Raw genomic sequence first — 15,632 nt, forward strand, 5'->3', positions numbered from 1 at the left:
GTTAGGACCTGTTAGGACAGAGAGATGTTAGGACCTGTTAGGACAGAGACACAGAGAGATGTTAGGACCTGTTAGGACAGAGACACAGAGAGATGTTAGGACCTGTTAGGACAGAGAGATGTTAGGACCTGTTAGGACAGAGACACAGAGAGATGTTAGGACCTGTTAGGACAGAGACACAGAGAGACGTTAGGACCTGTTAGGACAGAGAGATGTTAGGACCTGTTAGGACAGAGACACAGAGAGATGTTAGGACCTGTTAGGACAGAGAGATGTTAGGACCTGTTAGGACAGAGACATGTTAGGACCAAGACACAGAGAGACAGAGACAAAGGCAGAGGGAAGAGAATTGAGTGTATAAAATAATGGTGTTTCAGGTGAATTTTCTGGCTCCACAAACACAGAAAACACACGGTGTGACATCATTAGAGGTTGGATAGTTAATAGGTGGAACATTCCCTCCAAGAGTGTTATATAACATATACTGCATAACATGTACTGTATACATATACTGCATAACATGTACTGTATAACATATACTGTATAACATGCACTGTATAACATGCACTGTATAACATGTACTATATAACATATACTGTAAAAACATGTACTGTATAATATATACTGTAAAAACATGTACAATATAACATATACTATATAACATATACTGTAAAAACATGTACTGTATAACATGTACTGTAAAAACATGTACTGTATAACATGTAGTGTATAACATGTAGTGTATAATATGTAGTGTATATCATGTAGTGTATATCATGTAGTCTATATCATGTAGTGTATAACATATACTGTATAACATGTAGTGTATATCATGTAGTGTATAACATGTAGTGTATATCATGTAGTGTATAACATGTAGTGTATATCATGTAGTGTATATCATGTACTATATAACATATACTGTATAACATGTAGTGTATATCATGTACTATATAACATATACTGTATAACATGTAGTGTATATCATGTACTATATAACATATACTGTATAACATGTAGTGTATATCATGTACTATATAACATATACTGTATAACATGTAGTGTATAACATGTAGTGTATATCATGTACTATATAACATGTACTGTATAACATGTAGTGTATATCATGTAGTGTATAACATGTAGTGTATATCATGTACTATATATCATATACTGTATAACATGTAGTGTATAACATGTAGTGTATATCATGTACTATATATCATATACTGTATAACATGTAGTGTATAACATGTAGTGTATATCATGTACTATATAACATGTACTGTATAACATGTAGTGTATAACATGTACTGTATAACATGTAGTGTATAACATGTAGTGTATATCATGTAGTGTATAACATGTAGTGTATATCATGTACTATATAACATATACTGTATAACATGTAGTGTATATCATGTACTATATATCATATACTGTATAACATGTAGTGTATAACATGTAGTGTATATCATGTACTATATATCATATCCTGTATAACATGTAGTGTATATCATGTACTATATATCATATCCTGTATAACATGTAGTGTATATCATGTAGTGTATAACATGTAGTGTATATCATGTACTATATAACATATACTGTATAACATGTAGTGTATATCATGTACTATATATCATATACTGTATAACATGTAGTGTATAACATGTAGTGTATATCATGTACTATATATCATATCCTGTATAACATGTAGTGTATATCATGTACTATATATCATATCCTGTATAACATGTAGTGTATATCATGTAGTGTATATCATATACTATATAACATGTAGTGTATAACATACAGTATAACCACACTTGTTGGCTGGTGGGGCCTTGGCTAACTCCTCTTTTGGAATTCAAAGCATGATTCGTTGGATTCGTTCGACCTTGCAGTGGCTGGGTTTATTCATCTTTAAGTAATCAATTACACTAGCAAATAGCCAGATTGCTATGACTTAGACCTCAATAAAAGTAGGGTTGACTCAATTTTACAATCTTTGTAAGTAATGTTCCCTTTAAACTTCGCGCTTGCCCGGCGGTGCACCTCCTGCAGGACTGATGAGCAGAAGCAAAGGCAGGCTGCACAGAGATCCAACTTCACTGAGTTCGCCCAATTAGTTTCTACTATATACTGTAGATCAACGTTTTTTTCTTTGATTGAAACAGCATTATATCAGCCCATTTTCAATGCAACAAAACAAATCTAACTTTTGCAAGATTGAGTCTGTGATTTTGTTGTAGGCAGAGCCAGACAGCAACGGAGTAGAAGTATATTGATTGGCGAGAGGTCTTTCAATCACCCGCGAGTGTCTGCGCTTTTCAGATCAGAGCGCAGAGCCGCGTGTGGCCCGTATGTTGATATTCTTTGTTATTTAGCGAGATGTCAGCCCAGTTATAGAGAAGTATAGGTTAACAATGGGGAGTTACTGCTTCCTACAAGAGCGCAAAACGTCTAGGCTACATTACAAGCTGTCTTTGAAAAGCCAGTCAAGTAAAAATTAAAGGGACAGTTTTGTATTTTGAGACAGGCTTGAATGTGCAAATAAACCAATAGTCAGAGGTGTAGCCTACATTGTCTAATTCCCTGTATGGTAATAATAATAACTTTTATTTTTTTAAAGTGGTTACTTGCATCATACAATACAATGCAATTTACATTCACCTATTTGGCCCATGGTCTTACAGACCATTACATAAAATCATTCATTAATGTCCTTCATAATGTAAAAACGTTTTAAAAGTCTCATGCAGTGTAGGCCTGCACTGAACACCACATGTAGGCTACTGTAGGCTATATTATAGAAATCAAAAGCTATTTCCATGTGAAATTGTCCATGTGAAACATTCTCACAACTTTCAAGTTTCCACTCACAAGACCTAAAATTTGCTCAGTGCTCCAAACAATTAGAGGGAACATTTGTTGTAAGCAGAGGTGCAACTTTGGTTTTAGAAGTGGGGGGGACATAACTGTATTATTATTATCATTATTTGTTATTACATTTTTTGTTGGATAAACACTCCAAACAACCTATCAGAAGCATCCGCATGGTCCTAAAGCAAACTGTTGCCTTGTTTTGTTTCAATGATAAAACTTGGAGGGACAAATTTCTGAATGGGGGGGGGGGGGCATGTCCCCCCCCACCCCCCACCTCCATCCACAGTGAAAGTTCCGCCCCCTGGTTGAAAGTGATAGTTTACTTAGGTAAAGTAATCTGGCATTTAGGATTAGTACAAGGGTGCTCGGAAGGGTGTATGGAAGGGTGCTTGGAAGGGTGCTTGGAAGGGTGCTTGGAAGGGTGCTTGGAGTAAGGTCTGAGTTTAAAAACGTACAATTAATGGCTGAGGGATTCGTTATCCAAAGCTTTTTACATGACAGATACAATCTATGGTCATTTTTACAAGTTATCCGGAGATGAGAGATGTGAAGAGAGAGGATTAACTGCGATACTAAGCAATGTTGATAAATGTCCCACCGTCAAATATCTCCAGGATGTCAAACTCCTTCTCTGTCTGGAAGAGCTGGAAGTGGAGGGTGATGTTGTAGCCCTTCTCTACGTTGATGAGCCAGGAACACGTCTGGAGGTTGTGGTAACTGTCTGGGTAGCCAGGACTCAGGATCACCCCCGTAGAGTCGAAGCGGACCTCGTTAGCAGGACATTGTACTGTGGGTGGAAAGAGATGGATAAAAGGAGAGGAAAGAAAGGAGAGAGAGAGAGAGAGAGAGAGAGAGAAGGAAGAGAGGAAAGATAGGGAGAGGGAAGAGAGGAGAGAGAGGGAGAGGGAAGAGAGGAGGATGAGGACATTTTGAGGAGAAAGGAGAGGACAGAGGTAAAAGAGGAAATGGAGAGAGAGAGGGAGAGGGAAGAGAGGAGGTAGGGAAGAGAGGAGGTAGGGAAGAGAGGAGAAGGAAGAGAGGAGAGAGAGGGGAGAGAGAGGGAGAGGGAGTGAAAGGACAAAGAGGACAGAGTGAAGTGAAATGACAGATTGAAGTGAGAGGACAGAGTGAAGTGAAAGGAAAGAAAGGACAGAGGTAAAAGAAAAAATGGAGGGAAGAAAGCAGAAAGAGAAAAATAAAGCAATCTGTCCACTGTGACTGTGACTGGGGCTGTGGATGGGGCTGTGGATGGGGCTGTGGCTGGGGCTGTGGATGGGGCTGTGGCTGGGGCTGTGGATGGGGCTGTGGATGGGGCTGTGGATGGGGCTGTGGATGGGCTGTGGATGGGGCTGTGGATGGGCTGTGGATGGGGCTGTGGCTGGGGCTGTGGATGGGGCTGTGGATGGGGCTGTGGATGGGGCTGTGGATGGGGCTGTGGATGGGCTGTGGATGGGGCTGTGGCTGGGGCTGTGGATGGGGCTGTGGATGGGGCTGTGGCTGGGGCTGTGGATGGGGCTGTGGCTGGGGCTGTGGATGGGGCTGTGGATGGGCTGTGGATGGGGCTGTGGATGGGCTGTGGATGGGGCTGTGGATGGGGCTGTGGCTGTGGATGGGGCTGTGGATGGGGCTGTGGATGAGGCTGGGGCTGTGGATGGGGCTGGGGCTGTGGATGGGGCTGTGGCTGGGGCTGTGGATGGGGCTGTGGCTGGGGCTGTGGATGAGGCTGGGGCTGTGGATGGGGCTGTGGCTGGGGCTGTGGATGGGGCTGGGGCTGTGGATGGGGCTGTGGATGGGGCTGGGGCTGGGGCTGTGGATGGGGCTGTGGATGGGGCTGTGGCTGTGGATAGGGCTGTGGATGGGGCTGTGGATGTGGATGGGGCTGTGGATGGGGCTGGGGCTGTGACTGGGGCTGTGACTGTGGGGCTGTGGATGGGGCTGTGACTGTGGGGCTGTGACTGTGGGGCTGTGACTGTGGGGCTGTGACTGGGACTGGGGCTGTGGAGGGGGCTGTGGATGGGGCTGTCGCTGGGGCTGTGGATGGGGCTGGGGCTGTGGATGGGGCTGTGGATGGGGCTGGGGCTGTGGATGGGGCTGTGGATGGGGCTGTGGCTGTGGATAGGGCTGTGGATGGGGCTGACGATGGGGCTGTGGATGGGGCTGTGGATGTGGATGGGGCTGTGGATGGGGCTGTGACTGTGACTGGGGCTGTGACTGTGGGGCTGTGGATGGGGCTGTGACTGTGGGGCTGTGACTGTGGGGCTGTGACTGTGGGGCTGTGACTGGGACTGGGGCTGTGGAGGGGGCTGTGGATGGGGCTGTCGCTGTGGATGGGGCTGTGGATGGGGCTGGGGCTGGGGCTGTGGATGGGGCTGTGGATGGGGCTGTGGATGGGGCTGTGACTATGGCTGTGACTATGGCTGTGACTGTGGGTGTGACTGTGGCTGTGACTGTGGCTGTGACTGTGGCTGGGACTGTGGCTGGGACTGTGGCTGGGACTGTGGCTGGGACTGTGGCTGGGACTGTGGCTGGGACTGTGGCTGTGGCTGTGGCTGGGACTGTGGCTGGGACTGTGGCTGGGACTGTGGCTGTGACTGTGGCTGTGGCTGTGGCTGTGGCTGGGACTGTGGATGGGGCTGGGGCTGTGACTGGGGCTGTGACTGTGGGGCTGTGGATGGGGCTGTGACTGTGGGGCTGTGACTGTGGGGCTGTGACTGTGGGGCTGTGACTGGGACTGGGGCTGTGGAGGGGGCTGTGGATGGGGCTGTCGCTGGGGCTGTGGATGGGGCTGGGGCTGTGGATGGGGCTGTGGATGGGGCTGGGGCTGTGGATGGGGCTGTGGATGGGGCTGTGGCTGTGGATAGGGCTGTGGATGGGGCTGACGATGGGGCTGTGGATGGGGCTGTGGATGTGGATGGGGCTGTGGATGGGGCTGTGACTGTGACTGGGGCTGTGACTGTGGGGCTGTGGATGGGGCTGTGACTGTGGGGCTGTGACTGTGGGGCTGTGACTGTGGGGCTGTGACTGTGGGGCTGTGACTGGGACTGGGGCTGTGGAGGGGGCTGTGGATGGGGCTGTCGCTGTGGATGGGGCTGTGGATGGGGCTGGGGCTGGGGCTGTGGATGGGGCTGTGGATGGGGCTGTGGATGGGGCTGTGGATGGGGCTGGGGCTGTGACTATGGCTGTGACTGTGGGTGTGACTGTGGCTGTGGCTGTGGCTGTGGCTGTGACTGTGGCTGGGACTGTGGCTGGGACTGTGGCTGGGACTGTGGCTGGGACTGTGGCTGTGGCTGTGGCTGGGACTGTGGCTGGGACTGTGGCTGGGACTGTGGCTGGGACTGTGGCTGTGACTGGGGCTGTGGCTGGGACTGTGGCTGTGACTGTGGCTGTGACTGTGGCTGTGACTGTGGCTGTGACTGTGGCTGGGACTGGCTGGGACTGTGGCTGGGACTGTGGCTGTGACTGTGGCTGTTGCTGTGACTGTGGCTGTTGCTGTGACTGTGACTGTGGCTGGGACTGTTGCTGTGACTGTGGCTGTTGCTGTGACTGTGGCTGTTGCTGTGACTGTGACTGTGGTTGTGGCTGTTGCTGTGACTGTGGCTGTGGCTGTGACGGTGACTGTGGCTGTGGCTGTGACTGTGGCTGTGACAGTGGGAGTGACTGTGGGTGTGACTGTGGCTGTTGCTGTGACTGTGGTTGTGACTGTGGTTGTGACTGTGGCTGTTGCTGTGACTGTGGTTGTGACTGTGACTGTGGTTGTGACTGTGACTGTGGTTGTGACTGTGGCTGTTGCTGTGACTGTGGCTGTTGCTGTGACTGTGGTTGTGACTGTGACTGTGGCTGTGACTGTGGCTGTGACTGTGGCTGTGACTGTGGCTGTTGCTGTGACTGTGGTTGTGGCTGTTGCTGTGATTGTGGCTGTTGCTGTGACTGTGGTTGTGACTGTGACTGTGGGTGTGACTGTGGCTGTAACTGTTGCTGTGACTGTGACTGTGGGTGTGACTGTGGCTGTAACTGTTGCTGTGACTGTGAGTGTGACTGTGGGTGTGACTGTGGCTGTGACTGTTGCTGTGACTGTTGCTGTGACTGTGACTGTGGGTGTGACTGACTGTGACTGGAAATTACAGTGTAATAATAATGTGCAATGAAAAACCCCATTTAGTGTGAGACGGGAACAGGGCCTCAGGGAACAGAGTACTGGGTCACTGTACTAGCTTTGTCCCTTGGTAGCACTATAAAATAATAATAATCCCCAATGGAAGACAGCTGTTTATATATCAGCACCTTCCTCAGGACTGGAGACAGATAACTTCTGATGGTAAATGATGGTTACTGTATATATCAGCACCTTCCTCAGGACTGGAGACAGATAACTTCTGATGGTAAATGATGGTTACTGTATATATCAGCACCTTCCTCAGGACTGGAGACAGATAACTTCTGATGGTAAATGATGGTTACTGTATATATCAGCACCTTCCTCAGGACTGGAGACAGATAACTTCTGATGGTAAATGATGGTTACTGTATATATCAGCACCTTCCTCAGGACTGGAGACAGATAACTTCTGATGGTAAATGATGGTTACTGTATATATCAGCACCTTCCTCAGGACTGGAGACAGATAACTTCTGATGGTAAATGATGGTTACTGTATATATCAGCACCTTCCTCAGGACTGGAGACAGATAACTTCTGATGGTAAATGATGGTTACTGTATATATCAGCACCTTCCTCAGGACTGGAGACAGATAACTTCTGATGGTAAATGATGGTTACTGTATATATCATCTCCTTCTTCAGGACTGGAGACAGATAACTTCTGATGGTAAATGATGGTTACTGTATATATCAGCACCTTCCTCAGGACTGGAGACAGATAACTTCTGATGGTAAATGATGGTTACTGTATATATCATCTCCTTCCTCAGGACTGGAGACAGATAACTTCTGATGGTAAATGATGGTTACTGTATATATCAGCACCTTCCTCAGGACTGGAGACAGATAACTTCTGATGGTAAATGATGGTTACTGTATATATCAGCACCTTCCTCAGGACTGGAGACAGATAACTTCTGATGGTAAATGATGGTTACTGTATATATCAGCACCTTCCTCAGGACTGGAGACAGATAACTTCTGATGGTAAATGATGGTTACTGTATATATCATCTCCTTCCTCAGGACTGGAGACAGATAACTTCTGATGGTAAATGATGGTTACTGTATATATCAGCACCTTCCTCAGGACTGGAGACAGATAACTTCTGATGGTAAATGATGGTTACTGTATATATCAGCACCTTCCTCAGGACTGGAGACAGATAACTTCTGATGGTAAATGATGGTTACTGTATATATCATCTCCTTCCTCAGGACTGGAGACAGATAACTTCTGATGGTAAATGATGGTTACTGTATATATCATCTCCTTCCTCAGGACTGGAGACAGATAACTTCTGATGGTAAATGATGGTTACTGTATATATCATCTCCTTCCTCAGGACTGGAGACAGATAACTTCTGATGGTAAATGATGGTTACTGTATATATCAGCACCTTCCTCAGGACTGGAGACAGATAACTTCTGATGGTAAATGATGGTTACTGTATATATCATCTCCTTCCTCAGGACTGGAGACAGATAACTTCTGATGGTAAATGATGGTTACTGTATATATCAGCACCTTCCTCAGGACTGGAGACAGATAACTTCTGATGGTAAATGATGGTTACTGTATATATCAGCACCTTCCTCAGGACTGGAGACAGATAACTTCTGATGGTAAATGATGGTTACTGTATATATCATCTCCTTCCTCAGGACTGGAGACAGATAACTTCTGATGGTAAATGATGGTTACTGTATATATCATCTCCTTCCTCAGGACTGGAGACAGATAACTTCTGATGGTAAATGATGGTTACTGTATATATCAGCACCTTCCTCAGGACTGGAGACAGATAACTTCTGATGGTAAATGATGGTTACTGTATATATCAGGTCCTTTCTCAGGACTGGAGACAGATAACTTCTGATGGTAAATGATGGTTACTGTATATATCATCTCCTTCCTCAGGACTGGAGACAGATAACTTCTGATGGTAAATGATGGTTACTGTATATATCATCTCCTTTCTCAGTGGAGACAGATAACTTCTGATGGTAAATGATGGTTACTGTATATATCATCTCCTTTCTCAGTGGAGACAGATAACTTCTGATGGTAAATGATGGTTACTGTATATATCAGCACCTTCCTCAGGACTGGAGACAGATAACTTCTGATGGTAAATGATGGTTACTGTATATATCAGCACCTTCCTCAGGACTGGAGACAGATAACTTCTGATGGTAAATGATGGTTACTGTATATATCATCTCCTTCCTCAGGACTGGAGACAGATAACTTCTGATGGTAAATGATGGTTACTGTATATATCAGGTCCTTTCTCAGGACTGGAGACAGATAACTTCTGATGGTAAATGATGGTTACTGTATATATCAGGTCCTTTCTCAGGACTGGAGACAGATAACTTCTGATGGTAAATGATGGTTACTGTATATATCATCTCTTTCCTCAGGACTGGAGACAGATAACTTCTGATGGTAAATGATGGTTACTGTATATATCATCTCCTTCCTCAGGACTGGAGACAGATAACTTCTGATGGTAAATGATGGTTACTGTATATATCATCTCCTTCCTCAGGACTGGAGACAGATAACTTCTGATGGTAAATGATGGTTACTGTATATATCAGGTCCTTTCTCAGGACTGGAGACAGATAACTTCTGATGGTAAATGATGGTTACTGTATATATCATCTCCTTCCTCAGGACTGGAGACAGATAACTTCTGATGGTAAATGATGGTTACTGTATATATCATCTCCTTCCTCAGGACTGGAGACAGATAACTTCTGATGGTAAATGATGGTTACTGTATATATCATCTCCTTCCTCAGGACTGGAGACAGATAACTTCTGATGGTAAATGATGGTTACTGTATATATCAGCTCCTTTCTCAGTACTGGAGGGTGGCACGTCTGAAATAATGACAACACTTTGTAACATATTGTTATTCTGACAACAGCTAGCTTTCTTCAGGCCTTTTTTAAGACCGAAGGTAATAGAACACAAGAAAAGGTTAACTTTGCCAACAAATGTGAAATGTTCAGGCAAAAAAGAGCAGGAAAACATTTTAAGCTGATATCGAAGAACAGAATGTAGAAATACGACAGGTTAAAACAGGTTAAAACAGGTTAAAACAGGTTAAAACAGGTTACAAAAAACGAAGATAGATTACGCCAACAACAGGGAGCTCAATATTTCCCGACTCGATACAGAAACGTGTTCAGCGGATATCAACAAACAAGAATTAAATTAAATGAGAGGTCAAACATACATCCATACTGTGAACTCTCTGTGCTTTATAGCCCAGGACAATGTGTCTGTACTCACTATGGCATCATATTCCCTCTCTAGATCTGCCAACACTAAATGACCTGGTCTATCTATGACCCCTGGTCAAAAGGCAGTGTACTACATTGGGGATAGGATGCCGTTACAGATGCAGCCGATGCTAACCTTGACAAAGAGGTGGAGGGCCGTCCATCTGGAGCCTCTCCCCCAGCCTGCACGTCAGGATCTCCGAGCCCAGCAGGGTGAACCCTGGCAGGCACTGGTACCGGATGATGTCCCCTGGAGGAACCACACACACACACACACACACACACACACACACACACACACACACACACACACACACACACACACACACACACACACACACACACACACACACACACACACACACAAACACTCTTTCAGATAGGAGGCATAGACATCACTGAACACTACCAGACCTGTCTTGATATAACACTATCAGACCTGTCTTGATATAACACTATTAGACCTGGCTTGATACATCACTATCAGACCTGGCTTGATATAATCAGATGCCAGGCCAGCTCAACCAAGCACAGCTAAAGTATTTGAAATAAATCAAATACTATTTGAACCCATGTCTAAAGACAATACTGTAGCCGTCAAGGTATTATCAACATGGACACTCTGATGAAGAGCTGGGGTTATCAACATGGACACTCTGATGAAGAGCTGGGGTTATCAACATGGACTCTGATGAAGAGCTGGGGTTATCAACATGGACTCTGATGAAGAGCTGGGGTTATCAACATGGACTCTGATGAAGAGCTGGGGTTATCAACATGGACTCTGATGAAGAGCTGGGGTTATCAACATGGACTCTGATGAAGAGCTGGGGTTATCAACATGGACTCTGATGAAGAGCTGGGGTTATCAACATGGACTCTGATGAAGAGCTGGGGTACCTTTGAAACAACCATATCATTGTATCTTGATGTTAGTTCATCACTTGGAAGGTACAGGGCCTTGCAAAAGTATTCAGAGAGCTTGGATTTCTTCACATTTTATTTTGTTACAAAGTGGGATTAACATTGATTTAATTGTAATTTTTGGGGGTCAACAATCTACACAAAATAGTATGTCATTTAAAAATGGAAGATTTTTTGGTATTTAACAAAAAAAAGATTAATACAAATAAAATAACTAAAATATAGTTAGATGGATGGCCCGGAGTTTCCTCTAGGGGTTTGCCTGTGCTTAGCTCCATTTTCTCTCCTGAAAAACTCCCCAGTATTTGCCGATGTCAAGCATACCCATACTGTACCATGATGCAGCCACCACCATGCTTGAAAATAAGGAGGGAGTTACTCAGAGATGTGTTGTGTTAGATTTGCATTTAGACCCCAAAAATGTGTTCCTTTGATGTGTTTTTTGCTGTATTACTTTATTGCCTTGTTGCATACAAGATGGATGTTTTGGAACATACAGTGGTTCCTCCTTTAAAAGTTGTGTCATACTGCGGCACACCTTGCAGGCTGCTGCAGCATTCTGTGGCACGTTATTTAATTGTCAGCCATTTTTTTTTACGTTAATGCAAGTTAGTGCTAGTTTGACCACCAGGGGGCAACTTTGAGAAGCATTTGATAGTCTGCCATACTGGCATTACTAGAGAATTGAAAACATTTTTTGTGATAACAGAGCACATGGGATTGATTTTAAGAAATTTGACTTAATTCATTTGATTAATATTATGGTGTTTCTATTCAGAGAAAAATGAAAAAAAAACATCCGATAGGATGGAATGTAAAATATGGCGCTGTACAACATGACGGTCGGGAGTAGGCTACAGAATAAGAGGATTGGAGGATTGTAAATTAATATCTAAGGGGCATAACATTTCCACACTCTAATTCTAGTCTAACCAATACTCATTCCGCCTATGGTAGGCCTACAGTATATCTACAAATATATTTTTCAATGACTTGACTCTCCGCCAATAATTACATTTAGAGGCGGTTTCCTTTTTTCATTCATCCTGTTTCAACTGTTGCCATGCACCTGTAACAAGATTGCTCAGATGTGCGAGTGCCTTTTGAATCTTGTTTTCAAATAACGTAAAATGAGCGAAGAAAAGGCCATTCTTGAACATGGGGGTGAGACATTGTTACTAATTTGTAAATAAAGCCAGTCTGTTATTTAGAATGATTTATTTCTGTTTTTAGAGGGAGAGAAAACAAAAACCATCTCATGGGTGTCCCAGTCAGGGGCCGGCACGGGTATTGAACCAGCTGCTGTAGCAACACAGCTTGCACTGCGCCACCTTGATATGAATCAATGAATGATTACAGAGAAATAACCAGCAACCCCCAGCAACCAAACAACCAAACAAATACATGTAATAATGGGACAGACCTATTTCAAACTCGTCATGTTCTGTGAGGATTTCTGCGTTGGCAACAGCTGGAGGAGACTGACACACTCTCAGTTGGTATGCTGTGAAGGGAGATAAACAACAACAATAGAAGGTAAACATTAACTTACATATCAACACAAGTGTTCGACTGTTTGCTGTAATCACACCTCCTTCATCCTGTCAGTTCATCGAACTGTAATCACACCTCCTTCATCCTGTCAGTTCATCAAACTGTAATCACTCCTCCTGCATTCTGTCAGTTCATCAAACTGTAATCACACCTCCTGCATCCTGTCAGCTCATCACCACCTTCATCCTGTCAGCTCATCAAACTGTAATCATACCTCCTGCATCCTGTCAGTTCATCAAACTGTAATCACACTTCCTGCATCCTGTCAGTTCATCAAACTGTAATCACACCTCCTGCATCCTGTCAGCTCATCAAACTGTAATCACACCTCCTCCTGCATTCTGTCAGTTCATCAAACTGTAATCACACCTCCTGCATCCTGTCAACTCATCAAACTGTAATCACACCTCCTGCATCCTGTCAGTTCATCAAACTGTAATCACACCTCCTTCATCCTGTCAGTTCATCAAACTGTAATCACACCTCCTTCATCCTGTCAACTCATCAAACTGTAATCACACCTCCTGCATCCTGTCAACTCATCAAACTGTAATCACACCTCCTGCATCCTGTCAGTTCATCAAACTGTAATCACACCTCCTTCATCCTGTCAGTTCATCAAACTGTAATCACACCTCCTTCATCCTGTCAGTTCATCAAACTGTAATCACACCTCCTGCATCCTGTCAGTTCATCGAACTGTAATCACACCTCCTGCATCCTGTCAGTTCATCAAACTGTAATCAGACCTCCTGCATCCTGTCAGTTCATCAAACTGTAATCAGACCTCCTGCATCCTGTCAGTTCATTTAACTGTAATCACACCTCCTTCATCCTGTCAGCTCATCAAACTGTAATCACACATCCTGCATCCTGTCAGTTCATCAAACTGTAATCACACCTCCTTCATCCTGTCAACTCATCAAACTGTAATCACACCTTCTGCATCCTGTCAACTCATCAAACTGTAATCACACCTCCTGCATCCTGTCAGTTCATCAAACTGTAATCACACCTCCTTCATCCTGTCAGTTCATCAAACTGTAATCACACCTCCTGCATCCTGTCAGTTCATCGAACTGTAATCACACCTCCTGCATCCTGTCAGTTCATCAAACTGTAATCACACCTTCTGCATCCTGTCAGCTCATCAAACTGTAATCATACCTCCTGCATCCTGTCAGCTCATCAAACTGTAATCACACCTCCTGCATCCTGTCAACTCATCAAACTGTAATCACACCTCCTGCATCCTGTCAGTTCATCAAACTGTAATCACACCTCCTGCATCCTGTCAGTTCATCAAACTGTAATCACACCTCCTGCATCCTATCAGCTCATCAAACTGTAATCACACATCCTGCATCCTGTCAGTTCATCAAACTGTAATCACACCTCCTTCATCCTGTCAACTCATCAAACTGTAATCACACCTTCTGCATCCTGTCAACTCATCAAACTGTAATCACACCTCCTGCATCCTGTCAGTTCATCAAACTGTAATCACACCTCCTTCATCCTGTCAGTTCATCAAACTGTAATCACACCTCCTGCATCCTGTCAGTTCATCGAACTGTAATCACACCTCCTGCATCCTGTCAGTTCATCAAACTGTAATCACACCTTCTGCATCCTGTCAGCTCATCAAACTGTAATCATACCTCCTGCATCCTGTCAGCTCATCAAACTGTAATCACACCTCCTGCATCCTGTCAACTCATCAAACTGTAATCAGACCTCCTGCATCCTGTCAGTTCATCAAACTGTAATCACACCTCCTGCATCCTGTCAGTTCATCAAACTGTAATCACACCTCCTGCATCCTGTCAACTCATCAAACTGTAATCACACCTCCTGCATCCTGTCAACTCATCAAACTGTAATCAGACCTCCTGCATCCTGTCAGCTGATCAAACCTCTAAGCCTGTAAATCTATAGAACGTCCAGCTATCATGCTTATGAACCTCCACCACGATCATTAAAAACGGCATGACAATTCAAACTGTGGTAAGACGAACAAATGAACATTTTGAATGAACATTTGAATAGATGACTGTTGATATCCTGGTTTTTATCAGTATAAATCCTGACAATAAGAACAACAAGGTGCTAGAAAGCAGAATGGACTGAAATACAACCAGATAAATAAAGGTGGTGACAACAGAAATCAATACATCAGCCTCATCTGGACTCGTGTGTTTCCTACAGTATTTAATGAACTAGGCAAGTCAGTTAAAAACAAAGTCTTATTTACAATGACGGCCAAACCCGGACGACACTAGGCCAATTGTGCACAGCCCTATGGGACTCCTAATCACGGCCAGATGTGATGCGGCCTGGATTCGAACCAGGGACTGCTGAGATGCAGCGCCTTAGACAGCTGCGTCACTCGGCAGCCCAAGATATTCTTTGGCTTAATTCAGCTTCCCTCTATTCCTTTCAACCACTCTCCTCCTTACCGCCTTCTCAAAACACAGAGAAGAAGATCTGAGAGGATGGACCTTCCATTATGGTTGAGAAGGAGGCGAGGAGAGGAATCAAGGAAAGACCAATTGAGATCCCTCTGGGTTGTTCATGAAGGCTGTAAGTTCATAAAGACTGTAATTTCATAAAGACTGCAAATTCATAAAGACTATGTTCATAAAGATTGTAAGTTCATAAAGACTGCAAATTCATAAAGACTGTAAGTTCATAAAGACTGGTAAGTTCATAAAGATTGTAAGTTCATAAAGACTGTAAATTCATAAAGACTGTAAGTTCATAAAGACTGTAAGTTCATAAAGACTGTAAATTCATAAAGACTGTA

General features: G+C 44.3%; 1 protein-coding gene across 1 annotated transcript in view; it reads right to left on the minus strand.

Moving 5' to 3' along the window:
* Positions 1-15,632, minus strand: part of LOC106606155 (CUB and sushi domain-containing protein 3) — a 540,034-nt gene that overhangs the window by 143,509 nt on the left and 380,893 nt on the right. The window contains exons 46-48 of the mRNA XM_082975995.1: positions 12,696-12,776; positions 10,485-10,598; positions 3,488-3,676 (exon numbers count right to left, since the gene is read on the minus strand). Coding sequence (XP_082832121.1) covers positions 3,488-3,676; positions 10,485-10,598; positions 12,696-12,776 — 384 coding nt within the window. The remainder of the gene's footprint in view (positions 1-3,487; positions 3,677-10,484; positions 10,599-12,695; positions 12,777-15,632) is intronic.

Source organism: Salmo salar, chromosome 05 (genome assembly GCF_965601325.2).
Source record: "Salmo salar chromosome 05, fSalSal1, whole genome shotgun sequence".
Classification (NCBI taxonomy): domain Eukaryota; kingdom Metazoa; phylum Chordata; class Actinopteri; order Salmoniformes; family Salmonidae; genus Salmo; species Salmo salar.